This window comes from Rattus norvegicus, chromosome 16, assembly GCF_036323735.1.
Source record: "Rattus norvegicus strain BN/NHsdMcwi chromosome 16, GRCr8, whole genome shotgun sequence".
NCBI lineage: Eukaryota > Metazoa > Chordata > Mammalia > Rodentia > Muridae > Rattus > Rattus norvegicus.
This window is the reverse complement of record NC_086034.1, coordinates 50,574,799-50,602,787: the sequence shown is the minus strand read 5'-3', so window position 1 is coordinate 50,602,787 and position 27,989 is coordinate 50,574,799. Positions and strand designations below refer to the sequence as shown.

The 27,989-nt window shown below is 42.9% G+C and overlaps 2 protein-coding genes across 26 annotated transcripts in view; one reads left to right on the top strand and one right to left on the bottom strand.

Annotated features, from left to right (window-relative positions):
* Tenm3 (teneurin transmembrane protein 3) overlaps positions 1-27,989 on the bottom strand; it is a 2,726,621-nt gene that overhangs the window by 108,565 nt on the left and 2,590,067 nt on the right. For 21 of the 22 annotated variants that reach the window (XM_063275416.1, XM_039094506.2, XM_039094513.2 and 18 more), the window contains 6 exons: positions 19,772-19,986; positions 13,936-14,146; positions 13,375-13,476; positions 13,001-13,195; positions 11,721-11,921; positions 5,853-6,038 (listed from right to left, as the gene is read on the bottom strand). In XM_063275416.1, the coding sequence (XP_063131486.1) occupies positions 5,853-6,038; positions 11,721-11,921; positions 13,001-13,195; positions 13,375-13,476; positions 13,936-14,146; positions 19,772-19,986 (1,110 nt within the window). The remainder of the gene's footprint in view (positions 1-5,852; positions 6,039-11,720; positions 11,922-13,000; positions 13,196-13,374; positions 13,477-13,935; positions 14,147-19,771; positions 19,987-27,989) is intronic. The other variant, XM_039094511.2, reaches the window with a different exon arrangement.
* LOC134482497 (uncharacterized protein DDB_G0271670-like) lies at positions 13,453-27,028 on the top strand. 4 transcript variants are annotated; one of them, XR_010058695.1, is made up of 6 exons: positions 13,453-13,528; positions 14,090-14,301; positions 15,487-15,594; positions 17,140-17,261; positions 17,881-17,932; positions 19,671-20,289. XR_010058695.1 is itself a non-coding variant. In XM_063275973.1 (6 exons), the coding sequence occupies exons 3-6, from the start codon at positions 15,488-15,490 to the stop codon at positions 26,722-26,724; spliced, it is 669 nt and encodes a 222-aa protein (XP_063132043.1). In that variant the 5' UTR covers positions 13,453-13,528; positions 14,090-14,301; position 15,487; the 3' UTR covers positions 26,725-27,028. The 4 variants fall into 4 exon arrangements, 2 of the variants coding, with proteins under 2 accessions (XP_063132043.1, XP_063132042.1); XM_063275973.1 differs by lacking the exon at positions 19,671-20,289 and adding an exon at positions 26,337-27,028; XR_010058696.1 differs by lacking the exons at positions 13,453-13,528; positions 19,671-20,289 and adding exons at positions 13,537-13,810; positions 23,956-24,255.

Genomic DNA, 27,989 nt, shown 5'->3' with positions numbered 1-27,989 from the left:
TGAGACATTAGTAGAAGAAAAATACCTAATATATCTTACCTTTCCTTTATACCACAATTTCAAAAACAACTCTTTAACCCCAACCCAGAAACACACAGCTTCTTATCAACCAATATCTACCCTGATATAAGTCGTAGAACATGACAGAAATTATGTTAACTCTTTAAGTAAACGCCTTTGGCAATCTGTTTTTTTTTAAATTTATTTATTATGTATAAGTACTCTGTAGCTGTCTTCAGACACACCAGAAGAGGGCCTCAGATCTCATTGCAGATGGTTGTGAGCCACCATGTGCTTGCTGGGATTTGAACTCAGGACTTTTGGAAGCGCAGTCAGTGCTCTTAACCACTGAGCCATCTCTCCAGCCCTGGCAATCTGTTTTTTTATTGTACATTTTATTGTACATTTTTAAGACGGTGACTCCCTATGTTCTTGGGATGGACCTGAACTTGTGCAGGCGTCTCCTGCATCAGACTCCTGAGTGCTGGGACTATGGGCCTGAACCACCAGACCTTACTGGTTTCACAGTGTTTGTTTTTTAAATGTCAACACGTAAAGCATGCTCTGAGTGGCGGTTTGCTTCATTCCTACTTATCCAGAAAATTAAGACTCAACGCTATTCAAGTCTCCTTCATAGGCCCTAGAGTAAGTGCTATAATTTATAGGATAGCATTTTATTTAGTTCAAACAATTCTTTGATGTATGTGACATTCTATTCTTTGTAAGAGGATACATATGTTGCGAGTGTAAACGGATTAATTGCTCAATGTCACTTAATGGTTTAGCAAGGACACAACTCCACAGGTTCTTAGACATCAGAACACTGTCTTCTAAAATCTCACATAAATATCAATCATCCTAATCACTTTACGTCAGAACAAAGACTCCACCTGAGGCTAAGAACAGTTATGACACTAGTCATTCTGAACCACAGGAATGACTTAAAGACATGTCTTTGAAAAAAATTCAGAGCCCGTGAATTAAAAAAAAATGTTATATTGCCTTTTAAATGGAACAGTATTCAATACGTATCATAGAGAAGCTGTTCAAAGATGCTTAATGGGCAAAATAAGTGAATACATGTGTGAAAGGTAGGTGATATCTACCAAGTGGATCTCAGAGTGACCTCAGAAGTGAAGATGGTTCCTTCCTATGGCAAAAAGAAACGGAGGTCAAGGGAACTCAGTGCTTAGGTCTACTACCTTTGCATAGTCAACAGAAACTGTCCACAGTTAAGGCATCCCGGGACTGCAAATGACCTCAAGAGTCCTTCAGATAGGGCAAGGATCCAAGAGACTTAATCCTTTGGGATAACGGACGGCATAGAAGGAAAAAAACCATCCCACTTCTAAAATTAACATGAAGAGAAAACGGAATGTCCAATCTTACACACCGACAGAATTCCGACAGATTGTTAAGTACTGCAGTGGAGATTCAACTATTTCAAAGGGGGCTTGTTCCAAGGTTGAAGTATGTTCCCCAACCTGTGCTCGTCACTGTTACTGATGTAAGTCCACTTCCTCCTCTTTGGTTCCCTGGAGAAATGAACAGTACCAATGGGTTTGAAAAGACACTCAGCCATCCACAGAGCTTGCAGAACTGAGCCTTCTTGTCCTTTGTGACAAGTCCTCATGGCAGAGAACAGTCAAATGTTATTCAATTACCCCTATGGTCTCCTCAGGACTCAATCTCATCTCCAGTCTCCAATGCACTCAGACATACACAGATAACGAAGGGAAAAGCCTTTTCAGTAGATGCTAAAAAGAAAAGCCCTTGTGGGAGTTATAGATTGATGAATGCTCAAAACGAGGCAATTAGGACTCCTCACTGCCCAAGACATTCAGTTGGCTTTGCACTCCTCTAATAAGCAACGTGCAGGGGATGTGGATACAGAAATTGCGTTGGTTCTGTGGCCACTTAAGTGGAGGCACAGGCCTGCACAGACAGCTCTCTCTTCTTTTTCCTGATCCAGGAGATTGAACCAAGCCAACCAACCGAGTCGCCCTCACATGTTAATGGGTTGGTTCCAAGTCTATTGCAGTTAAACACTCTGACAGGAACTCAGCTCGGTCTGGTGAAAACTCACCAGTATACCCCAGTTTACAAATTTGAAGTTACCAGATACTACTTTTAAACCCAACTCACTTCAACTCTCACCGAGCACAACCGTTTAATCCTCTCAAATATCGAGATAGCCACATGATGCTCAAATTATGCCGATTATACTATATTCCATATTTTTTGACTTCGTGGGTCCTCTACATTCTCCTTCCGTGCTTCCTATCTCGTGAGAAGCAAACATGAGACATGTGTAGGACAACCGTCCCACCTGCGGACGAGCCACAGCCTAACAGGACTGTGATTGTTATTAGAATCTCGGAGCTACCCTACTGTCATTACCCAGTCCTGTCGCGCCATGTTAATGCCAAGTCTGCTGCCTGCGTGGGTGTGGCTCTCTCATTAAAACCCCTTTGCTTCTTTATTCATAAAAGGGTTCAACATTCCTAAGTGCCTTCAGGGTGTGGGAAGAGAAAGACATCCCTCTGAATCACGATATTCCTGAAAATCAGTCTTATTTTTCACCTGCACTCATCCCTAGTAAAAGCGTGACCTGAGAAAGGGGGACTTGGCACAAGCCCTGTGACAAACATGCCTACTGTGCAGAGCACGTCATTTGTAACCGGAGGAAGATCTGACCACCCTGAGAAAGCTGTCGGCATGGGACCCGCTGACTAAGAGCCATGTCCGCTGAGTATTCTGCATCTCCAGCTCTTTGACTACCAGCATGCCCATGGCCTTAGGAAAGCAGGAACCCGTTTATGAAGACAGTTAGGTGACCAACAAATACTCTATCGAGAGCCCGTGTTTGCTTCTATCTATTTAAATTTCTCCTCCACCTCTCTTTCAGTCAACCTCCCTGTTTGTATTCCGTGGAATGACCCACAATATGTAGAGAGGGGAAGGAAACCTCGCTGATTTATGAGGAGTCTCTCGCAGGATGACAGTTTCCTTCTGCCTGATGCGTGTTGGAACTGGGAGGAACAGTGACCGTCCTGAATGGGGAATGACTCCACTGCTTCCTGGTTGCTTGCCAGCGGCTCACACGTGGCCCTTGGGCTTCACTGTGGCACGCACAGCAGCAGACGGGAGGGCAAAAGGGGAATCAGTCTAGCAGCACGAGAGAGCAAAGCAGGACTTAAAGGGATCTCTACACTCTTCTTTTTGGTGCTGCTGAGAACTGAACCCAGGGCCTTAGGTATGCTGGGAAAACATTTTACCACAGAACTACATCCTCAGCCTTAAAGGGGCTCTACATCTTTTAAAAGGTTCACATCCAGGTAGGTCCTTTAGTTCCTGTACTGGAGTATAAAGCAACACAATTAATGAAAATAATAAATAAAAACAGAATTGTTAACCCACAATGCGAGAAACAGTTAAATGGCAATAAAAAGACTCAGCACTAACAAAAATCCTGCTTGTTTCCCAACAACTAGGAAACTTTTCGGAAGAATGTTTGCACAGGAAACTGTTCGGAAGAATGTTTGCACAGGAAACTGTTATCTACGTGTCACTGAGGACAGAGCCTCAGAACAGCTTGTTGGGTGGCTACTGGGTGACCAGTTCTATGTGCCTATTAATAGCTTTCTGCTACATTTCGGATTTCTTAAAGCTATGCACATGTATCTGCCGGTTTTCATAGGATACACAGTGAGAAATATAATTCTTTTGCTCCTAGCTAGAATTAATTTGCGAAGTCGAGTGATATAAGAAACATCATTTTGTAGTCCTGTCTTTGCTGTAGGAGGACTCTAGATTCTGGGGAGGAGCTGTTTGGACACAGGGGCACTGCGCTGTCCTTTGTGTATCCAGAGAATACAAGCAGAGAATCCTGCTTGTCAGCTGTTTTCTGCCTTACTGTAGCTTCGTGAGTCTCCCCTGGGCCGTGCCCTAGAAGCATCATAGACTGCAGAAGGGAAAGCTACATCAGAGCAGGGATGGACAGTGGGTAAGAGTTAGGAATATGGATGCTTGTGGGTGATTCCAGCAGATGGAACCATTCCCCAGTGTCAGCAAGTCACTCCGGAGGGTCTTGTACAGGTGATGGTGCAGAAGGGACATTTAAAGGCTGGGGCTGGGTCTTGTGTGGCGCCTAAAAATGTGGATGCTCCCAATACTGCTACAGGTTCCCAGTCTAGGAGCCCTTCTGAGAGTCTGAGATGTCGGTGATCACGGTGAATGGAAGATGGCTCCTCAAGCATAAACCCTTGGACTGTGAGTTCCAAAGGGTCTTTGCTTGGGAGAAATTCTGCCCACTGAGTAAACTACAGCTATGAATCCAATCACCTCTGAGAGTCCTAAGAGTCTTCACAAACGATCACCAAATGTGGACGTGGGGTGGGACCCCCTGGAACAGATTTCAGGGATGTCAACAAGTGTAAAAAAACTTACATAAAGTTGGTAGACAGAATTGCGCTAACATAGAAAAAACCGTCGACCTTTGTGTGTGTGTGTGTGTGTGTGTGTGCAGGCGGGGGAGGGTTATGTGCATGTGACAATCTTATGACACATGTGTGATTTCAATTTTCCCATGATGAAATTTCTTGCCGCCAATTCCTGTAAGCAAAATGAGAAGTGCATCATACATACACATTGGAAGGATACATCGTTTCTGACACAGTCCCAAGTAGCTTCTTCAGAATTTTACCCGCTGAGCACAAAATATTGGAGAAAACATAGCGCCTTACCTTCTGAAATTTTTTGTCAGTCTGTCATCTACAATCACTGATGGCTATTTTTAAAGAAGTGAGGTAGAAAGTTATGGCTTGCTTTACCTTTTAATGTTGTTTATTAGCTGAGCATTTTAATCCTGCAACTTGAAGAGTAAGGGAATATTGCATGTGTTCAAAAAGGCGGGAACTTGTTCTAGATTCTCTTGAATCCACGTTAAATGTCGGTTAGGTACAACCCTCTCACCACACTTTCCCCCTTTTATAAAAACCATTCTTTGGTCTGAAAGATATGGTTAATATTTTATTCAACCTATAGGCATTCAGGAACATCATCGTATCTGAAGAAGTGTCAGGCGTATTAAAAAACCGCTACACTTGGGCTTATTTTAGTTCACTTCTAATGAAATTGGACTATAAAGTCATAAAGAAAGGAAACCGAACCCCTTTGGTAGAAACTCACTGCACCAAAAGCCTCTGGAAGGTGACGCTGAGATCTAGGGAGACCAGCAAGGCCGTGTAAAGTAGAAAGTGTGATTGCTATTAGGGGAGCAACATCAACAGGGAGTCCTAGCAGCCAGGATTTAATGTGAAGCAATGCTACGGTGGCTGGGTGAGCACTCTGTGGCTGCTGTGACTGTGTACATTACTGCTGACCAAAATGCATGGCTTAGAAACAAAAATACTGAAATTTCTTCATGTGAGTCCATTTCTGCAGCCATCGTACTAAACAACAAATACAATTAGTTGTATTCCATACTCTTTTTCTTTTCTTTTCTTTTTTTTTTTTTCGGAGCTGGGGACCGAACCCAGGGCCTTGCGCTCGCTAGGCAAGCGCTCTACCGCTGAGCTAAATCCACAACCCGTATTTCATACTCTTAACAAGAAATGAATTAACATTGTAAGATGTGGACAGTACTTAACAACTTTCCCATTTGACGAGGGGCGTTTCTTCCAAGTTGAAAATATCTAAGAATCTGATCTCTTTTGCAGTAGATGGAGGACAGGGAAAAGCATTTAAGGGTAGGGGGTGGGCTTATCTGTCATGGACGTACGTCTGGGCGTGGCCCCAGCACAGACCCCGTGCAGTAGGTAGCTACCCTACCCAGCGTGCGGTTGGCCTACCGATTGTGCAGTGTTCTCCGTTCCATCCTTGACTGCACTCGCATTTGCCGTCCTTGCAGGTCCCGTGTTCCGCACAGCGAGGGTGGCAAGCTCTCTGATTACATGCTGGACCTGTCCAGCCTTCCTCACAGCGACAGGTGCCCCCCATGCAGACACCGTGCGAGCCGCAGTCCACCGAGCATATTTCTATGTTGCAAAAAAGAGGAATCCGGGCAAGAGAAAAGAACGGGTTGGGGAAGGGGGGGCAAGAAGGAGAATTATTAGGAGTTATATCTTCCATCGGTCAAAGTGAAAAGCAAGGGCATCGTGCTGTACACGAAGTCAATTTCAGCATTGACGCCAGGGTGAATGGGAGGGTTTGACATTCTTTAATCTCTCTTAACTTGTGTCTGTGTGAGCACATAGAACACACATGATAATTGTTTGGGAAAATTACACCATATATAGAGATATTTTGCATACATTTTGCATATATGTATCTACAAAATACTATGTAGGTAGAATAGTCCTATATAAATATATAAGGCTACCCCTTGGTACCAAGAAAGAAACCATGCACACCAAAATGATGAGAGTTAGCATAGTGTGTAGGGTATCCAACAGGAGTTGTCTTATCGTTACTGAGAAATGAACAGGGCTGACTGCGGGGGCCATGGCTTTGATTGTTTTACACTCGAAATGTAAATAAGAAATACTCGAGTTAAAAAAAAGAAGTAGGTTTAAAAATCTAAACCCACACTAATATGTGGCTACTTTTGGAGAGTGTTCCATGAGTGGCAGAGAAGACTGTTTTTTCCAGATTCTGTAGATGTCTATTAGGTCCAGTTGGTTTACAGTGTCATTTAACTCCAACGCCTCTGCTCACTTTTCATCCAGAGGACTAATCTGCAAGTGTCACAGAGTGTGGACATCTCCCACTATTACTATGTTAGGTCCAACCTGGGTTTTTACATATGGTAGCATTTATTTTATGAATTTGAGTGTCCCTGTGTTTGGTTTGTATATGTTTACAACTGTGATATCTTATCAATGGGCTTTCATGAGTATGAAGTGATCCCCTTCCCTTAAAAAAAAAAAAAGAAAAAAAGATTCAGAAACTTGAAGGAGACTCTCACAGAAAGTACATTAGCTTGCTGGCACACGCAGGCATGCTGGTTAAATAAGAGGAAATGTTGTTTTTCCTATTTAGTAAATTTGTACTCTTGACAGCTACAAATTGCCTGACTCACATAATAGAAAACCAGTTTAATAACATACATTCACACGTCGACTCTGTCATTGGAAAAACAAAGATTTTCATCTGCTGGAAGTCTTAAAAGGCACGCACTGACCAAATGCCTTCACATTGTATCACACTAGATCAAGCTTTAAAAAGGATTCAGATGTCTGAAGTAATTTTTTTTTAAATTAAAGCTGTCTTAAGAGCTTTACTTAACTAGGTCTAACGGAGAGAGAGGAAGAAAGGGAAGGAGAGGAACTCTGAAGGATATTTGGTTTTTATTCTTTCTATATGAAGTCTTTTCCAAAGACTGTGAAACTACTCGTCTAATTTTAATTTTCACTCTAACCAGTCAGTAATAACAAACAGAAAAGAGATGGCTGCCACATTCCTTTACAATGAAAAGTAGTAAGTATTTATGTCGTCACAAACACCTAGTCCCACACTGGTGATGGGGCCCCCGAATAGCATTCCTTGGGCAACAGCGTCATTCTTAGCTGCCTTTGACACCGCAGTAATAAACTATGAGGAAAGAACATCCAGGACATTAACTGGGAGAGAGTTGCGTCTCTACCCGCCCCTCCCCCACAGATACCATGCTTTTCTATCTCCTTTGAATTAAATTTTTGATTAAGAGACCAAGATGGTTTGATTAACTTCAGAGCAACACAACACCCACCCAGCATCAGGAGAGGAGTTTTGGAGGTTCCCCCTTTTATTCAATCGAATCAATTCTTCATTAGGGTGAAGTTGTTTATCAGCGTTTAACACACCGGCTTTGAGCAAGGTGCGTCAATCTTTGTAATGAACTTATTAATTAGAGTTAATTTAATTAAAGTGGAATTGAAGGGCTAATTAATGGTCACACTGCTGATGAAAATAGAGGGGGACTCTTGCTTTCAAAGCTATACCCTTCATCATGAAAATAATTCATTTTTTCCCTTCTTTTTAAATAGCTTCCCCCAATGTCCTTCTGGTTATAAATTCTACCCTCTCAGTGAATCTAGACACCTGAAGGTCATTTTCACAGTATCAAAAGAGGGAGCTGGTAGCCTTTTCCTTTAGGATTTGTCTAGTTAAAACCGTAGATTTATATCACTAGTAAATGTCCGGTCACATATGTAAGTAAACATTAACGTTTGGATACGAGGTAAAGAAGGGCTATGCAGCGGTCAGACCTGGGCAGACACGGGTAAGCGGCATTCTCAGGGTGAGCATGCGCCCTGGGAGAGCACTGCTATTTATCTTAAGGTTTCTGTCTTTCCAGAGCTGACAATTACGCTGGTTATTTTTCTACGTTTAATCTTACTCTCCAAAAGAAGGCTTCATTCCTTATTCATTCTACACACTGTTTAACGTGTTACACTTCTGCTTTGAACTGAGGATACAGAGAAGAACAGAACAAAGATCTCCACCGGGTTTCTATTTTTATTTAGATTTTTTTAAAATTTAAATAGAACCTTTATTTAGATTCTCAACTATAAAGTAATTGTGTCAGCATGGATGATATAAAATCAAAAAACATAATACAGGATATGGAGAGCCAACTTAATCTTCGAATTAACATTTTTTTTCCATTTTTGCTAATCATGGCAAGATGATTTTATGGAGGTGGGTGCCATTTTTAGTCATTTTAAGGGACGGAAACTGAGCATTCCAGCTGCTCCTCTGCTGCTTGGATAAGAGTGAGGTGCAAACCGGATGGACCACATCCCACCTAGGGGTACTGAACAGTAAGCATTATTAGACCTGTGCTCCCGACGGAGGGCAGACCTGAACCAAGAACCTTTACTCCTCAAGTAATCATCCCTATAAAACCTAACTGGATTTTCTTGTGGAATGCATTTTTTTTTCTTTTAAAGCACAGGAGCTAGAAATTTAAGTTAAATTAAAAAAAAAAAACCTCAAATAACCGAATGCTTAATTTGATTCTTATGCTTAAAATATTCCTTTCTCCCCTCACCCCCCCTTTTTTTTTTTAGGTTTTAAAGACAGGGTCTCTCTGTGTAGCCCTGGCTGTCTTGGGACTCATTCTGTAGACCAGGCTGGCATCCAAATCAAGCGATCCACCTGCCTCTGCCTCCCAAGTGCTGGGATTAAAGGAGTGTGCCACCACTGTCTGGCTAAATAGGTACTTTGTAAGAAAACTGGACAAACGGAGCAAATACGGTGACTTGGTGTCAGGCACTCATGCTTGATGAGTATCGGTTGGCAAGGATTTCCTACTACTCTTCAGTGAGAAGATCAGGCCCCTCTGCAATCCAAACTCTGTCTTAATGACTTTTCTTATTTACCTAAACATGTTATCTGTTTGGGCAGTCGTGAATTTTCTAACCAAGGCTTTGGGCTCCCATTTCTACAAAGCAGGCATAAATACACAATAAATGCTATCTTCTTTCAGAGTTGTGTGTTAATGATAAAGGGACAATAAAGGGGGAAGGGACAGGGGAGGAGATCAGACCAAGAGGAAGGGGGGGGGGAGTGTGGAAGGGAGGGAAGAGAGCATGAGAGGAAGGGGAGACTGAAGGACGGGGGTCTTCTGAGAGAGGAGGCATGAGAAAATGTCCAATCGAGTTGAAAAGAAAGTCTGTCTGTAAGACTATTACACATCAGCGTATACAAAAGTTCCCTTAGCATATTTCCGGGCCTACTACCATTGCTAATGTCCCCAGAAGCACCACAGCATCAACAGTAACAATGCCCGAGGTCCTGCTCTACGTGCACTGCTCAGCTGGAGCCTCTGAACCAATGCCAATGTAGGAAGCAGTGGTGCCACAATCCCTACTTTATAAATAAAGACAACACCGAGGCTCGGGGAGGCCGCCCTATCCACAGACAGCTACTGAATGTCCAATCTACAAGCAGAATCCAGTTAGGGGTGGAGCTCTGCTGCCCTAGGGTGCTTAAGGTTCCATGCCTGATACCCAGAGTGGAAGGAAAAACAAAACCAGAAACTGAATCTGAACGGTTGGCCTCCTCGCATGTCCGTAAGCTCATTCCGGAAGTGGAGCCGGGAGGGAGAGCAGAAAGACACTGCCTAAGTCTGGGCTTTCCCAGAATGCTTTCCTTCATGCAGCACAGTTGGGGAAGTCCATTCTCCTTTCTCTTTTCTCATCCTTCGTTTAGCTCACTCCTTCTCTTTTTCTTTTCAAATATTTGTTTTTGTTTAGGTATCCCTCATTTTCTCTTTTTCCTTGGATCCCAACCTGCCTCTACGGTGTCTCTTTCCTGACCTCAAGGCCTCTTACTAACATGGACTCCAGTTTCCCCTGCTTTGGAAGGTCAAGTCTTCTCACCAAGCTGCTGTATCTTATGTTTTCATTAAGTCTTGCCTGTTGCTCATTTAAAAGTCTGTTTCATTTCTATCAATTCCAAACGACCTGCCCTCTCCTCAGGTTCCCCACCACTGCAAAGTCCTCTCATGAGCTAACTGAGACACAACAGTCATTTTCTAAAGACCAAAGATCTACGCAATACACTTGGCCATGAACACACGCATCTGACTTCACAGACCTTAGACACGCTAACAGCTTCCTCAGTCACAAACGGTCCCTCTGCTTGCCCCTCCCGGAGCCCGCCATGTTTAAATGGAGGCGGAAGCGTTAATAGAAGTCCCCGTGAAAATTCGAAGTATTTGTCAAGATGGGATCACTCCTCTGAGTTTAGCCAATTATTTCATGTGACACTTGGTATGATATTGTATTGGTGTCTAATTATTTCATGTGCGCTCATCTTTGCTCCCAATTAAAGCCGTAATCTTCTAGGGTGAATGGCATCCTCTCACACTGTGTGACTAATGACTGGGAATATCGTGGAATTAGCTCATGAGTTGCAACCATCATTACAAAAACAAACAAACAAACAAACAACTTGGGGAAAAAAAATAAGCAAGTATTGTAGGTACCATTTTGTACAGCGTCCATTTTGGGAATGCCAGAGTGTGTGCACGCGTCCACGGACTAACTAATACACTCACTGGCACATCATAATTTAAGGCTAACTGAACTCGTGCACTCATAGACACTCTTTAGTGTTCAGCCTTCTGTTGTCAGGTCAGCTTTGTTTTGTAAGCTGCAGGGTATTCGTTCATGCCCTGGGGTGCCTGCATTTCTGGGCAAGGTGGCGCGGGTCTGTGAGTGCCAGGGCAGTCAGTATCTTTTCTGTAGTAAGGCCGAGGCCAGCCCAGGCTACATGAGGTCCTGTCTCGACAATGGCATGACCCACCCCTAAACGGTAGATAGACCTACATAGATACTCAGGTAAATCAGTATTTCCACATAGTGAGACTGAAGAAGATAGGGCTGTCTTGTGCAGATGAAAGAAAATCCTTGCCAATAATAGAGAGGACTGAATTTTTTTTTTTTGTTCTTTTTTTCGGAGCTGGGGACCGAACCCTGGGCCTTGCGCATCCTAGGCAAGCGCTCTACCACTGAGCTAAATCCCCAACCCCTGAATTTTTAATAATAAATTACCTGAGCTTATTTCCTTTCTATAAGGAGTAACTACTTCATCCCTTTAAACATTTTTATCCTTAAATAATCATTTGGTAATGTAATTAAGTTTAACGAATGTGCTCGAAGAAGTCATATATCCCAAATCTTAAGTAAATCATGGTAAATACTTGATCGAATGGTATTAGTTGACCTCACCATTTGAGCAGTCGGGGCCAGTCCAATTTGGGTCACAAGTGCAGGAGCCGCTTTCTTGAAGGTATGTCCCATGGCCTGAGCACTGGTCTGGGCACATAGTCTTCAGTATTTCACAGTTGCCGCCACCCCATCCTGGATTGCAGTGACATTCCCCATGGATACACACCCCGTGATTAGAGCATCCAGGGTCTAGACAGTCCGCTGGTATCAAGAGACGAGAACAGTTTCATTAAAGATGAAAGATATCCTAGTTCATGCAGGTTAAAGAATCAACTCTTAACTGAATTCCTACGAACGTTCTAGATAATCGAACATCCACCCGCCGCTCTGGAGGACCTGCACGGAGCCGTACTACGGACCAAACTTCAAAAACCAATCCTGTGCCACTTAGGTAACTGAGACCCTTGCAAGGATTTGTCATTTTCATGGATTGGACAAACACGCTCTCGAGGTGTCGGACAATCGCCATGTTGTGCCTCTGCAGGGCCATAACTACTGCCTTTTGGAGAACAGACCCTGTGTGTGCGACCTGCTCCAGGACCACTGGGCGCTGACAGCTGCATGGGATCCTCAGATTGTTTGAGAAATAAATGAGTCGCACACTCTATCCTTCTTAATTCACTCTAATGTGCTTTAGAAGATGAGATTTAATTTAGCAATTTGACTCAATAAAACTTTACACTTGTACGGTCAATGGCCTGAAAATTTAATTCCAGAGACTTAATTGCATTACTTTGTGAGTGCAGATCAATAAAATCAATTTGATTGGAGAACGGAAATAGTGCTTTTTTTTTCTTTCTGGAAAAAAAGCAAACTAAGCCAGACCAGTTTAACTGCGCTTCACAGGACAGCGTGACTCTCATCTCCCACACAGTGGTGGAACGAATCTGCTACGTTGGTTCTTTTTCATTCACTTCCATTCAGTTGTCCCTACTTTCTAGAGATGTCAAAGAAGTCAGCATCCATGCAAAAAGCTAAACAGAAACAAGCTAGCCCTTTGTTGGCTTTTAAGACACAAATGCTTGCTAACTTTCTCAGAGTTAAAAAAAAAAAAAGGATTACTCATGCTACGGAAACGGAGCGAAAGGGCTCTTTGGTATCTGCTCTTTTTATTAGTTAAAACGTTAATAGAACAGCACATTCATAAATATGTAAATTAAAAAATTGCTTTTTCGTAAAGAAGCATGTGAAAGACAGATTCCTTCGCAGGAAGATTACAGATTTAATCTGTTTCTTTATGGAGATGACAAGAAGGGTTCGGTAAATATTGACATGTTTACCTTCTTCACAGTTCTCTCCTTTGTATCCCGAGTTACAAGCGCAAGAGCCCATGATGCAAATCCCACGACCCCCACACTGCGGGTCAATGCACTGGGTAGTCGGCACGTCACACTCGGTGCCCTTCCAGCCGCTGAAGCACAGGCAGCGGCCCTTGGAGTACTGCCCGTTGCCACTACAGAGCACGGGACAGGCTGCTGTGAAATAACACATGACAGGATCAACAGCCACACACTCCACTGAGCCTCCCGCCAAGCAAGCAGCAACGTGCCTTTCCCACCCCTTTTCTCTCCCGTGTTGCTACGTTCTCTCAACTTGACGCATATCTACGGCTTGTTCGCACGATCGGCTTAAGGAGGGCATCTAACTGGCCTACCTCTTGAACAATCCGGACCCAGAAACCCAGGGAAACAATGACAAGTTCCAGAAACACACTCTCCATTTCCATGGCAATTTCGGGGGCATTCCACCACAGACTCTGAAGGAGAGAGACAGAGGGAGCATGTGTGAGACGCCGGCCTCTCTCAGAGGTTGTCACTCTGTTCATTTTAGTGAGGTGTTGAAGTAATTATGGACAGCTAACTCCATAACCCCCAGACCGACTCGTTTATGTAAGATGACCTGCATGTGGGTGAAAAGCTTCCAATGCAGATTTTTAAAAAAAGTCTTCTCTTGAGGTGCTTTTCCCTCCCCACAGTAATTGACAGTGTTTCTTACAGAGCTTCGGGGCTTGGTGTTATAGCCACCAACGAGCAATTCAAAATGTGTTCATTTTACACATGCTTTAGCACCCTAGACATCGTCCAAGTTTGGTAAGGATGATTTAGTTTCTATTCAGAGCAGAGTTTAGGCTGTGGGTGGAAAAGGGTGCTTTGGAGAAGGCCCCACCTATAACAATAGTGTTAAAAGAAAAGGATGCTTTAAAGAAGGCCCCTACCTATAACAATAGTGTTAAAAGAAACCTGCTCTGGGTTTTTCCCATCGTTATAAAAAGCCAGGTGCCAGATTCCAGAATCCAGGTACTGGATAAAGCCAGCTTCGTGCAGGCTGACTGATCTCGCCTGCCGCCCCGCTCTTTCGGAATCCACCAGGTTCCGCTGCTCTCTTGCAATCAACCTGCTGCCATCCAGGAGCTCCACAAAGTCGTACTGGGGATGAGGGCACGGGAAACAATGTTAGTAGCCGGAAATAATACATGGATTGCTGCTTCAAGCTCGTTTGCAAATTAACACGGTGTCAGAAAGAAGTTCTTGATGGACAAGTTCAAGTGACAGAAACCTTCTCTTCATGGAATTTATAAAGGGTAAAGACTACCTGTTGAATCTCCTTGTGTTCGAACTGAAATGATAATTTCCTTCCTTTTTTAGGGAGTTAAGTCTTCCAAGTTTATTCTGTTCTTCTGACCGATGATGAGCTGGGTAAATTACGGCAGTTTGGGGATATAACTGAAATCTACAGGATTTTACTCAGACCATGAATGGTTCAAGAACTCCTCCCACTTGATGCTTGTATAGCAATTACTGCTGCTTAAAGGCCCCTGGGGTAATTCTTCATCCTGGAAGCAGCTCTTTGGGCAAGGCATTCATAGTTATTCTTGGGGACTCTAGGAGAGTCAGCAGGACGTCCTACCTAGGAATCGGTGCAGCGGGTCTGTGAACTGGGGTGGACCCTGCTGTACAGCTGGGGTTTCTTCCACCACAGGACTACACTTCTCTCTTGGTACCCTAATGTTACCATTCATGCTTGCACGGGATTTTACATAAATACAGTTAGGTTAAGCCTTCGAAATGAAGACTTGAACATCCCTGATTAAAATCAATAAACTGATTAACAGAGGGGCTTGGTGGGATGGAGAAAGAACCACAGGCAGAGTTAGGGTGGCGGCAGCAGTCATCCTTAAAGCTGCCTTTTCTTTTTACTACAATTAATTATAAATATTGGCATTTAAGAGAGTTGAGCTAGAGGATTTAAACTATGGAATAGGAGCTCTGTAAAGAAATGCCAGTGAATTTGGAAGACCCTGAAGAGATTCTCCAATACTGGCTTCAATAAACTTACTAGTTATTAGCATCTTAATAAAGTACAGTGACCCTCTCGTCCAGTTTCATTTTACTTCTGAGACATATTTAATGTAAAAATCTCACAAGTATATGTAGATGTAGACCATGCACAGAACATCATAATCATAGCACGATATACATGCATTGTTAGTGCTTTATGATGTGATTAATTCTTTAAATGGAACAGTTGTATGAGGGAAACATTAGTTATTTGAATTTCTGGGAATTATGTTTAAATAGATTGCTCCAGTGCAGACCATAGACATCTACAGTCACAATAGGAGGATCTGATATGTAATTCACTTTGTGACTTATTAAACCTTGATTTAAGTAAGGGCATTTTCTTCTTTGGGTAGTAATATGCAAAACACATGCAAAACGTATGCTAATTTCATTAGCCCTCAAAATTCTTTCAATTTCCTTACCAGGATGGAAGTAATGACATCTCTGGCTATTTACGAAAACTTCACAGAAATTCTATCTCCTCATGAGTGGAGGAGAAGCAAGTCTAATTTTGAAGACTGTCTCCACCTCAAGTGAGTCCTCTCTGTTTTACTTAAATATTTATATTATCAGGGCAAAGCAAGGGGGAGAAGGTCCTTTCTATGGCCCAAGACAGATGGTTTCCCAACATTATAGACAGTGACTGAGGAAGTAAAAAGGTAGACATTTGCAGTTTTAAGTGGTCTCTCCAGTCTACAGTCAATGGCTGCTGCCAACACAGTGATGGCATTTGTCCCATGCCCGAACATTCATGGAGCACTAGAGTGGTGGGGACCATGGTGGTACAAATAAGTATCTGATGGTTTTAAATGCCAGCTCTAGGCTTTTGTAATGACATCTCCAAGATGACTTCAGGAGAGCTCTTTAAGACACCTGAAGAAAATTACCTTCTTTAAACTATAATCATCTCCACCCCAAATAACCACATTATACGGCTTGGCTTTCAGGCACAACTGGGTTAGTCTGGCCTTTGCTCCACTTATAAACTGGAACTATATATGGATTGATTTTTGTGAGGAGGATTCTCAAGGACTTACACTATATTCAGTGTAAAATCCCTTGGACTAACTCTCCAGTCTCAATCTCTGAGTAGCCATCATGACACCTCTACAGTGTGACAATTTCACTAAATTGGAACTAGTTCAGTTCCCTTTAAGGAAGTGCTCCTCAACCTTCCTAATACTACGACCCTTTAATATATAGTCCCGCAGGTTGTGGTGACTCCCAACCATAAAGTTATTTTTGTTGCTACTACTTCATAACTGTTAATTTTGCTAGTTATGAATCATAATATAAATATCTGATATGCAGGATATCTGATATGCAAACCCCCAAGGAGTCATGACCCACAAGCTGAGAACCATTGCTTTAAGGGAAATTTTCTTGTAATATTACCTTATTCTTAGGCTATTACCTAATATGGGGTGTGTGTGTGTGTGTGTGTGTGTGTGTGTGTGTGTGTATGACACACAAATGTTATGTTTCTTTTTCAGTGGTTTACTATTTAATCAGCCATGTAAAAACAAAAATAGACTATCTTGGTAACTTACTTCTGAAAAGACAAGATAATCTAATCATCTGTTTAATTCCAGTTCTGTTATTAAATTGATGGGCACTGAGTCAGTGAATGCTTCACTATGTCCTTCAATCAACTCTTGTTTCTGTGCTTTTGAGCCAGCCTTGCTATGTATTCCCTGATGGCCTTTCGCTACCAAACCTTTTGCTTCACGGCCTCTAGGTGTTAGGATGGTAATTGTATGCCAGCATGCTCAGCCTTTAAAAAATTGCCTCCTTCCAAGTGTCTGGTGGTGCCATAGTCCTGCTGTATATCATCAGAACACAGAGAAGTAATATTTTAGATGTCTTCCTTTCAACTCTGTCATTTTACCAACAGACACACTGAGTCTTGGGTGAGTTAAGTTACTTGTATAAGGCCAGGTACGATATAGGGCATACAAATCAAAAAGTGGTAGGTGTTTAGAACTGGGGTTTCTGCCCCCTTTTCTGGAACAACCTTCAGGCAAATGTGCTAACATGTCATAGCAGAGGAGGTACAGAGCAAAGAATTGCTTCCTTAGGCTTCCAACCGCCCCGGAGAATGAATCGGCCGTCTGGGAGAAGACAGTCAATTGGTTCCTTGGCAACGATCAAATGGGCAGCTCTATAAAGGGTCACCAAGACTTTGACTTTCAAAACTCAAGTGAGTATTCTGAGGGGTTGGCCGATTCTAATTATTTCGGGTTGATTTATTTAATGCTCCCCAGGAAGAGAGAAATGTTCAATTTGGGCTGCTTTACGGCATATTTCATGTTTCAACAGTGAACTCAGAAACAGCTGTTTGCTCTGCTGATCTTGAACAAACCAGAGGAAGGAACTCTAATAACCAAGGCTTCACAAGAAGCATACCCTACACAGACATCTACACACACACTGTGGCAGAGAAGGATGGATGTCATGGGAACTACCCTGAAGAAATGCTGTAATTGCAAGAAAACACCAACCATGCCTTCCAGTCTCCTAATTTTGTGTGTTACGCAGCTGTACATCCTTAAACAAGCTTTTTAAGGGCACAACACAGGACATGGGTTTTACAACAGCTCTGACAGGCCTGGCGCTTGCTACAGAGAACAGGCTGGCCTTGAACTCTATTAGCCAGCTCCGTAGCCTCTGTCTGCCCAGTGCGTGCACACCCACGTCTGCACAGAACACCCACGTTTCATCCAAAATTATTTGTAGATGACTTTAAGTTGCACATTTATAAATGTGCTTAGCCTAAGAGGATTCTTCTTTGAACTGGACAAAAAATAATTTCATTTCAGATGCGGCTTCAGTGGAGAGAAGTGTCTGTATTTCGCTGGACTACCCACATAGGTATGATATATCTGGGGTAACTGGAGCTCTGCAAATTTACTTTCATTGATAGTTGCCCTATCTCTGTGGAGACTGGGATGGGCACTTTGATTGGGATTGCAATGAATCTCTAACTAGCTTTTGGCAAAATTATCATTTTCACAGTAAGAATTCTCCCAGACCGTGAGCATGGCGATGGCTTGCCATGTTTTCAGTGTCTTCCTCTTTGTCCCCCTCCCCCACAAGGTTTAAAGCCAGCATCACACTGGGGTAAGCTTTAAAGCTTAACACTTGATACTTGTAGATCATGACAAGCGTTTGAGGCAGAAGGACCCATGAAGTTCAGTTTGACATCACAGCCAGGAGGACACATTGTAACATCTTAGTTAAACCTGATAGGAACATTAAAATCCACAGACGCTTTAGAGGACATGGACTTTACAAGCACTGTAGTACTTCTTTCAAAATGGGATTTCTTTACTAGAATTTGGCCAAATTTTTCCCCCTAATTCATAATCTAGGATTATAGAAAATGATCACAGAATATGTAGTTTGTGTGAAAATCTTGGTCTTTCATAAATGGAAAAAAAAACCAATATGGAATTCCACAAAAAATACTTAGTATAAAATATGCCAACTTCATCTAAGTATTAATTAACTAGCTAGTAATGTTTTAAATTCCTTTTCCAACTTTATGGGAGGTGATTCAAATGCTTTTCTTCCTCCCGATGATAGAGATTGAAACTCAGTGTCTCTTTTACTATATCTCCTCCCCTTATAAACCTATTTTTAGTAATAAAACCACACTGTCCAAACTGGATACAAACTGGGTATGTGTGACTCTGTATTATAGACTTTCTTATGTGTGCCAGCACCGTAAAGATTCTAGGCGACTATTCTACTACTGAGTCCTCTTCCTAGCCTACTTTTCCCCTCTTTTCTTTTTTTATTGGATATTTTATGTATTTACACTTCAACTGTTATCCCCCTCCCCCCTCTCCCCTCCCCCTGCTTCTATGAAGATGTTCCCACTCCCACCCACCCACCCACCCCCACACACACTCCCACCTCAACACCCTGGCATCAAACCTTCACAGGACCAAGGGCCTCTCCTCCTATTGATGATAGACAACGCCCTAGCCCTTTTCACTTTGTTCAGGCTAGCCTTGAACTTATGATTTGCCTGCCTCGGCCTTCAGAGTAACTGTGATTGCAGGTCTGCGCAGCTAAGTCCTGGCTCCTCTGTGGACATTTCAGCTGTGACTTTAATAGTGGGAGTGTTTTCATATGAAGAGTTGACTTTAAAGTGCTGTGGATCCAGTGGTCTGAGGAGCATGCTCGTGCCACCATGCTTGGTTGTCTATGAGAATCCTGCCTATGCACACCCCTTGTTCTTGTTTTCAGAGAGGAACTGTGGTAAACTATCATGCTTATTAAGCGTGTTTTTCTATATCTTCCTCAGTAAAGATAAATCTGACATAAATCTCAAGAACTGCTTTAACCAAATCAATAGATTGAAATGGTCTTAGGTATGCATGGAGGATATAAAACCATTGGAAACTACAGCAGAATCTCGGAGGTTGTACAGGGTGCTAGACACCCAGCTGATGTTCTACCCTTATTACCTTCCTCTGACATTTTTTAGCCATTTCGACCAATCATTAGCAACACAAGCCAGGTCCTGACTCCTACTAGCAATTCAGGCGTCTCGAACAAGCACAAGTTACTCACAAACCTCTATTGCAAAATATCCATCTAGGTGCGATGGCTTCCCCTAGCAGCTGAGTTTCAGAGATAGAGTAACGTTTGGAAATGCGAAGTAGGAGCCCGCACTTTATTGAAGGCAACACCCACGCTCACCTGAGTATGGGAAGGCGGTAAGCCCTTCCGGCCATATACTCCGATCAATGCATCCTTCTGAAGAGAGATGTTGAACTTAAGAAACTGTGGCTGATCAATAAAGAGCTGCGACCTCCAGAAGATCCCGGGGGGAACCTCTTGAATTGCTCTCCGGCCAATATCAAGTTCTCCGGAATCTATGGTGTTATTTTCGTGTGTAAATCCACCTAATTTTCCTGAATGTGAGAGACCCGGCGATGAAGAAGAAAACATTAAAACAACAGGGCTTCTTTTCAGAGTTATTTCCCCTGCTTCTTCTTCTTCTGCTACGAGGGATACTCCCTCGCTTGTCTTCCGTTTAAGAACTTTTTCTGCGAAGGGTTGTTAGACTAACACCTATCTAACATCCTTTAAGGCATGGAAGTCAAAATCCTCCAACTTCCTTCAAAGTATGCTGATCACTGAAGCCATTTCCACACCAACAGTGTTTCTAATGTATCGGAACATAAGTGTCTTATAAATTATATGCCTTGCTATTTCTTGGGAGAGATTCGGTCTGATGTTTATCAGCTATTCTATCCATACCATAATATCGATGAGGGTGAATTTAGGCAGAATGGATTCTAGAGATTTCCAAGCCAATCAACCAATCAATGCTACCGACTCTTTGGGTCATAAACAGGGAGGAGAGCGGGAAGGAAAACCACATGACAACAAAAGAAATATGGGAGTAGGACTTCAGGAAACAGGAAAGGAGGGCGGGGCTTCCCTTTTCTTGAACCCCCATGAGCGTTAGTGGCACCCCTCCCAAAAGACCTTCAGTCCTCAGGTAAAACAAACCTGTCACTCCCTGAATCCCTGCCGACTCCCAGCACCATGACCTAATTCTAGAAAACAAATCCAAGGTTGTTTTTTTAGTGAGGGAGGTAGTATTCCCCTTTGCCCCTGGTCCTTTCTCAGCTACCCTCCCAGAAACAGGAGGGGTTGTTACCATTTATTGCAAGGAAAAGCAAAAGAGAGGGTCCTCGGATGCCGAAAAGACAGAAGGCAAATTATCCTCCATCAAACCCAACCCTTTTAACGAGATAACAAAGTTGACTAAACCGATTTTTTTCTCTCTTTTTTTTTTCATTAAACTGGAAATAGCCCCCAGAGAACTTGTTAATTCAAAAATTTTATGATTTAATCTCAAATCCGAGAATTATATCTTATCCTAAAGAGAGGATAGAGCCTTCTATCTGTGAAGTGCTGTTAATTTAATATCGCTTTCATTTTATTAAGCGTCTGCTAGGGACAGAGCACTGACATCATAATGAAGAATGCGACCCCAAGGGCAGTAGCTTAGGATCCATTCACTACACGGTTCACACAGCTCAGTCTTCTCCAAGCTGACCGCTTGGCTGAGGAGACGAATTGACAAACTAGGTAATAATCCAAAGTGTCACGTGACTGGGCCACGGAAGGCCATCCTAGTGGACTTTGAAGGACGGGTAGATTAAGTGTGGAGGCTAATCTTGGTTGCCAACTTAAGTGGATCTGCAGTCAGCTAAAAGGCAGGCTATGACGCACACCTGTGAAGAATTTTCCTGATACGACATAGGAGACCCACTCTAAATGTGGGTGGCATGTTCTTTGTGGCACCCTGTATTTTTTTTTAAAGCTTTTCTTCACCCTGTTTGCTTGCTCTCTTACCGGCAAGTTCATCTGCTTTGCTGTTGCTGCCACCACTGCTGGTGTTCTAGTCCGTCCCTAATGTCAGAACCCAGCTTCTTTGGGCTTCTCCTGTAGACTGAAGACCAGTGGCTCTCCAGGTTTTCAGTGCGAGATTGGATTGCCGAGGTGCCTAAATTCATGGGTTCTCAGCCCCCCTCCCCCAGTGTGAAGACAGTGACTGCTGGACCAACCAGAGTATTCTGTGTGCGTCGGTTCACAGGACCTTTTAACATACGTTCATTCTATTGGTTTAGAGAACCATGACTAGTACCACAAGATATCTGAGTTAGGATGAATACCATGATTTTCAAACATGTTATGGAGAGGGGAACATGTTCAGATGCACATGGAGAAATCCTGGAATTTAACAACCTGGATTTGAATCATGGCTATGTCAGAGGCTGAGGAACTTTCTGGAAGAGATCAAAACTTTAGACACAAAGCCTCATCTGGACAATGGGGACAGCCACATGACCACAAGATCTAGACTAGTGCTCAGCTCCGTGGCCCCTGTATGAATGAATGGGAAGTAAGGTTGGAAGGGGAAGACAGTATCAACATCTACAGCACAGAACATGCCATTTATGCCTGCACAGTCAGGGTTTCTGATTCGTAATTTCCGGACTCATTCGATCAACAAGCGTCATTATACTTTCCTTGAGGATGTATATTTTTACCATTAGGCATGCTATTTTTAGGATGGTTTAAAAACTTGAACTCTTGAAGAATTACATGACAGGATAATTATAAAAAACGGTACTGCAAGGTGGAGATCTCTTAGGTTTCTCCCTTCCCCCTCCCTCGATCACCACCATCCCCCTTCCCTTTTCCCAGGGAAAGAGGACTCAACATTACTAGGAAGAATTCTCCACAGTCAGAGATGAGTATGGTAGGCACCAGCTGACGGCTGAGAGGGTGTGGAACAATTCATGGTTCACTTGTATGGGTAAACTGAGAGCACTGAAGTGCAGAGCACAGGAAACCTGGAGATGGGTGGGTGGGGGTGGGATGGAGAAGCAGCCATAACAGCCCAGGTCTGATGCAGACAGGGTTTTACAGGAAAGCTCCATCAAATATCATTATTCCTAATTCCATATAGTCACGTCTTTCTCAGGGTCCTTGATCATCTCAGCAAACAACCCTTAAGCCTGAAGGTCTGTTTTTCTCAAACGAGTTTGGTATAATAAAATACTGTAAGGAAATAGCAACTCTGATTTTCCATATAGGAACACTTAGATCTTAAGCCGTCCCCCACTCATGTGACGTTATCTTATAACACTACACACTCGACAAAGCAAATTAGAATTCCTGGATGAAGGAAATACGGGTGAGTGTCTCTCTCTGTTTTGCTTCTTCTTTTGACACTTATCAATGACACTTTTAAAGGCTTGACAGCACTTCTCCTGTAAGGGGCTTCTGCCCAGCACCCTATGTTTGCCTAGTGAATTAGCACTGGTATAGAGTTTAGGCTCTGGGGGACAGTGGGGTTAGTCACTGAACAACCAGGGTAGGTAGCTTTGCCTGTGTTGTTTGTACTGAACTTCCAGCCAACCCCACGAGGCTGATCCTTTGAGACAAGAAGCTAAGGCTCAGGGCAATAGTGTGTCCCCTTGGTAAATGATGGCATCATGCCTCGAGTTCCCAAACCATGTCACTCATATCATCCCTAGAAACCGTGCTTTCTATTAAACCAAAAATAATGTTCCAAATTATCATTTAAGGCTATCCACCTATCTCATGTAAGATGCTCTAACTCATTCAAGCACACCAGAGAATGCGCAGAGCTGACAAGTAGAGAGTATACAGTTATGATCGATTTCTTTTGGCAGACAAAAATCTCACTGTGTATCTCGAGCTGGTCTAGAACTCACAGAGATCTGCCTGCCTCTGTGTCCTGCATGCTGGGATCAAAGGTGTGGTCTATCTATTTTTGTTTTGAATAATAAGTTTTACAAGTAATGGACAGTTTTTGAGAAAAAGCTGTATATCATTCTTTATCGTGATTTGTCATAAATTGCTAATAAGATTACATTCTGACTGACTTCCACATAAAGTATGCATGTGTGCATGTATGTATGCATGTATATATGTATGTATGTATGTATGTATGTATGTATGTATGCATGCTTGCATGCATGTATGCTGGGGAATGAGTGGGCCCTTCTCCACCACTGACGTATATAACCCAAGTCTCGTTTTGCTGTTACTTTTGAGACTTTTGGTGTCAGTTGTCTGGGCAGTTCTGTGCAGCCTAGACAGGCCTTGTGACAGAGCAGCTGGGGTAGCTGGCACACAGCGTTGGCCTGGGCTGAGGTAACTTTTACGACCCTGAAGACAGCAGCTTCCTCGTCCCCGCTAAGATCTGCTATGTACATCCCCTACTGAACACGGCCACGGCTCATGTTTGGGCTCACATGGGCAGGCATTACACCCCTAACACCACTGCCGTACTTAACAGTTATTTACGATCACCTCTTCTGTGGCTTTTGCAGCTTATGCAGGCAGTTCTACTCTGTGTTGATGGTGCCCATCCGATGCTGACGGAAGTAAATGTTAGCAATTTTATGAGTACACCCGTGCTTTGGGAGCCGGCAAGGACAAACTGGCATCAACCCACAATTTGTTTTCCCTAATACTTCATCTTTGACCAAGTTTATTGGCTTCGAGAACCATGAGTTTTGAGGTCTGCCTTCTCGGGTTTAAAGGGGTCACTGTCTCCAAGTGGCTTAATATGTAGGTATTCTGCCTTCTTGCTCCCTCTACTTGTTGTTGACTTTAACGGGTTAAATCCTATTCACTGAAATAATGAGAGGCCACTGTCACCCAAGTTAGTGTACCAACTCACTCAATTGGGCCTATAGTTTCTGTGACGGTTGCCTTCTTTTCAGGAAGAGGGTTCTCTTCTTTGTAAACAGAATGAAAAATGAAATAAAACAAAACAACCCCCCCACCCCAAACCAGGTTGACCAAATGTGTTTCACTGAGCAGGAGCAGATATGAAGGTGATTCAGTATCCAAAATGAGAACGGCCAGTCATGTGATAATGATACAGAATCTTCGAAGCCAGGTGCTCTCGTCGAAGTCTTTTAGACCTGGGGTCGTCCAGTAACGACAGTCATGACCCTGGGCCATTATGAAATGCATTTTGGTATTTGTTCTCATTTTCTGGGACACAAATCTGAAGACCCTTAGAATGTCTGAAGCGACAGTGTCTTTGTATGCTACTGGGTTCACTTGGAGTTGAGTGAGGCCCATAGGAGGCTTCAAGGACGGCGGTAAAGTAACTCAGGGTTAGAGTTCATGCTCCAGTCTCAACTTAGGACCACCAGCCAGGGTGGAGTTAGTTATATATGGCCATGGTCTAACTGGTTGTGTCTATGTTATGGGACCTTCACAATAACTCCAAATGAAGGGCTCAGAGAGCTCCAGGACAACTGAGCGTCCAGAGACGCTAAGAGGTGACTGTGCCGGTTCCTCCCCTTGACCTACCAGTTCCTCCATTGTGTCCTGTGGAGGCCTTTGCAACAGGCTAGTAGATGCATTTTCCTGAGTCCTGTAAGTCAGGCTGGCACATGAATCAAACCAAGGAAGGGTCCAGAGGGACCCTGATGTGTGGATGATTGGACAGATGTGTAGTCAGACAACCTTGGGTTTGTGATTGTCATCGGAATTGAGAGGGATAGTCCTGGGGAATGGACTCTGCTGAGATCGACTTCCTACTCCTCAAAGACAGAGGACTGACTCTGAGTAGACGTGAGTAGTTCTCACACCTTGACAGTCACGGATTCTGTGTTTATCGCTCTGCCATGAGAATGCCACCTAGAGCTGGGTGATGCTGGTGCACACTTTCAATCCCATCATTCAGGAGGCAGAAGCAGGCAGATCTCTGAGTTCAAGGTCAGCTTGGTCTACACAGTGAGTTCCAGGACAGCCAAGGCTACACAGAGAAACCTGTCTCGAGAATGCGGTCCAGACTAATTGCAAGGAAAAGAGTCACTGTTAGAGAATTGACTTCTAGAACTTCAAAGACCTCCATGTGTATAACTTCCTACAGAGTATGTCTCACATTCCTAACACCTTGCACACTCTATTATATTGTGGTATAAATCTCCCCTATGTTGAACAAAGGCAAAATTCAGTTATTTTGTTTCATCTTTGCTCAAGACACAATGAACCCAAGGGAAGTCTGGCTGGCTCTCTTCTAGGTTCCTCCATCAAGGGAAAAGTGAGATTTGAAGTAGAGTGCTGGGGGCTACTGGTATTTTTTGACATTAGATATATCAACAAGGAAGGGTGCTAATTCTCAGTCAGTATCCAAGAATGCTTTTTGGCTTCAGACTGACACACAGTAAAGCAACGAATATAAAACACAAGCCATGTTTTATTTGTCCAATTGTCAAGCTTGTGTAAAATTCTGTCTCTACACAGAGCAGGAATCAGAATATAGAGGCTATGACAAAACCCAGATTTAACTATTTGAACTGAAAAAAAAAAACACATCTTTTTTTCTTCTGACAGAGTAAATTTGATTTTAATGAATACCAGCTCTGTCAGTTAAATTATAGAGTAGATATTCCCCATGAATTAAATGAGCTAATAAAATGGATATGTTTAAAGCACATAATGAGGTGAAAGCATTCAAAAATATAACAAAGGTGAATTAAAGTAGACAACAGTTCACTTTCTCACTGCATTGTAAGTATACCAGATTAAGCAAATGTGGTCCAGCAAAAAGTGCAGACCCAATTAAGACTATTTTTCTGAGCCTTGGTAAAGCCTTTGTTGGAGTGGTATGCAGTATTAGAAAGGAATTGATGCTAAAAACTGTGTAACAAATCTTTTACCAAGAAGGGCGCTGTCCATTTGCTTTCAGGGAGACTAAATCAAATGTGATGGAAGTTTCAGAGTGTGAGGCCTTCACTTCCGGTAAGCATATCGTACCATGGTTGCTGCCATACAACAGCAGCAACAGCAGCGGCAGCAACAGCAGCAACAACAGCAACAGCAGCAATAGCAACAACAGCAGCAACAACAACAGCAACAACAGCAACAACAGCAGCAGCAGCAACAGCAGCAACGGCAACAACAACAGCACCAACAACAGCAGCAGCAGCAGCAGCAACAGCAGCAGCAGCAGCAGCAGCAGCAGCAGCAGCAGCAGCAGCAGCAGCAGCAGCAGCAAACAGCAACAACAAAACAATTCCAAAAGAATCAAACAACTTCACACTATAAGTCTCCCTCACCCCATTCTCAGCCCTTGATTTTTGTAGGAAGATCGAGTGTTTGTATAAGAAAGAAAGTAATAGAATCAATCGGAATTTTGCTTTATTTGTCACTGTTCGCATATGAATATGTAGGCTACTCAAACAGTCCTGTCATTTAACTCCGTTGCTTCCGATAACCATTCCTTTTATGTTAACCACCTGAACAGTTAGCATATTTATAAAGTAACTAGGTCGTATTTAGCTGAATGTGTTCAAGTAATAACTGTAACTACAACCTCATATAGAGAAAAAGATTTAATCCATCACAAGATCTTGGAAAATTAAACATAAGTGAAATGTATGTAGTTTTTTGTTTTTGTTTTTGTTTTTTTTTTTGCCTAAGCTGCTCCTTTGAATATCAGGGTGAGTTTTAGGTTTATAAAGGGCCTTTGTAAACCCATCCTGTTGCTGTTCAAGTCATGGTACCTCTTTAATTTGTCCAAGGCAAGTATGTTACTACTTCTGGTAGTGTTTTTCAAATGTTCTTTTTAAATTGTAAACATCCTGGGAAGTCAGCAAGTGACGGGCACTATGTGATAAACTTGTAAATACTTGCACACAGCCCTCCTCTGAAGCCCTTGGGTTTCTTAGAGAAAAGCTTGGGCACAGAACTGTGTTATCTCATCCTGAATTCCAGAGAACTCTGACTTCAGAGGAAATAAAAGGAAGGCCAGTCTTGTGCTCTTAGGGTACTCTTGTGTTCCTCACAAAGATTGTGAACCAATCCCTAGGGCATGAACTTGGGAATCATAGGAAATACAAGGTTGTGTGCACAGGAAATACAAAGTTGTGTGCATAGGCAATACAAAATTGTATGCACGGGAAATACAAGGTTGTGTGAACAGGCAATAAGGGGTTGTGTGCACAGGAATACAAGGTTGTGTGCACAGGCAATACAAAATTGGGTGCATGGGAAATACAAGGTTGTTTCTACGAGGAAAAGAAGGGAAAACGGAGGACATGCAGGGTCAAAACAGAGTACCTTGGAGTTACATAAACTCAAATCTCATGGGTTACAAATCAAACCATGGAGAGCCTCAACAGTGAGACTAAGGTGTCCCAAGTGTTCAAACACAACAGGAATCTTGAAGAATTTTCTCAATATGTTCAGTTGTGTCTGAATGAGGGAATTGCTGGCTGTCTCTTTACCTGCTAAGTGTGAGTTCTTTTATCAGCAGTCTTAATGTCTTTAAATACAGTTGTCACTGTGGGAATGCTGAAATAGACCATGTATACAAAGGTATTGCTTCTTAACACACTGT

What these genes read in the sequence shown, in the direction of transcription:
- LOC134482497 (XM_063275973.1), top strand. Translation starts at nt 15,488, where the DNA reads ATGGAAGTAATGACATCTCTGGCTATTTACGAAAACTTCACAGAAATT. An exon ending in GAAGACTGTCTCCACCTCAA is followed by an intron (nt 15,595 to 17,139) that starts GTGAGTCCTCTC and finishes TTGCTTCCTTAG; the next exon opens with GCTTCCAACCGCCCCGGAGA. An exon ending in TCGCTGGACTACCCACATAG is followed by an intron (nt 17,933 to 26,336) that starts GTATGATATATC and finishes ATTTGCTTTCAG; the next exon opens with GGAGACTAAATCAAATGTGA.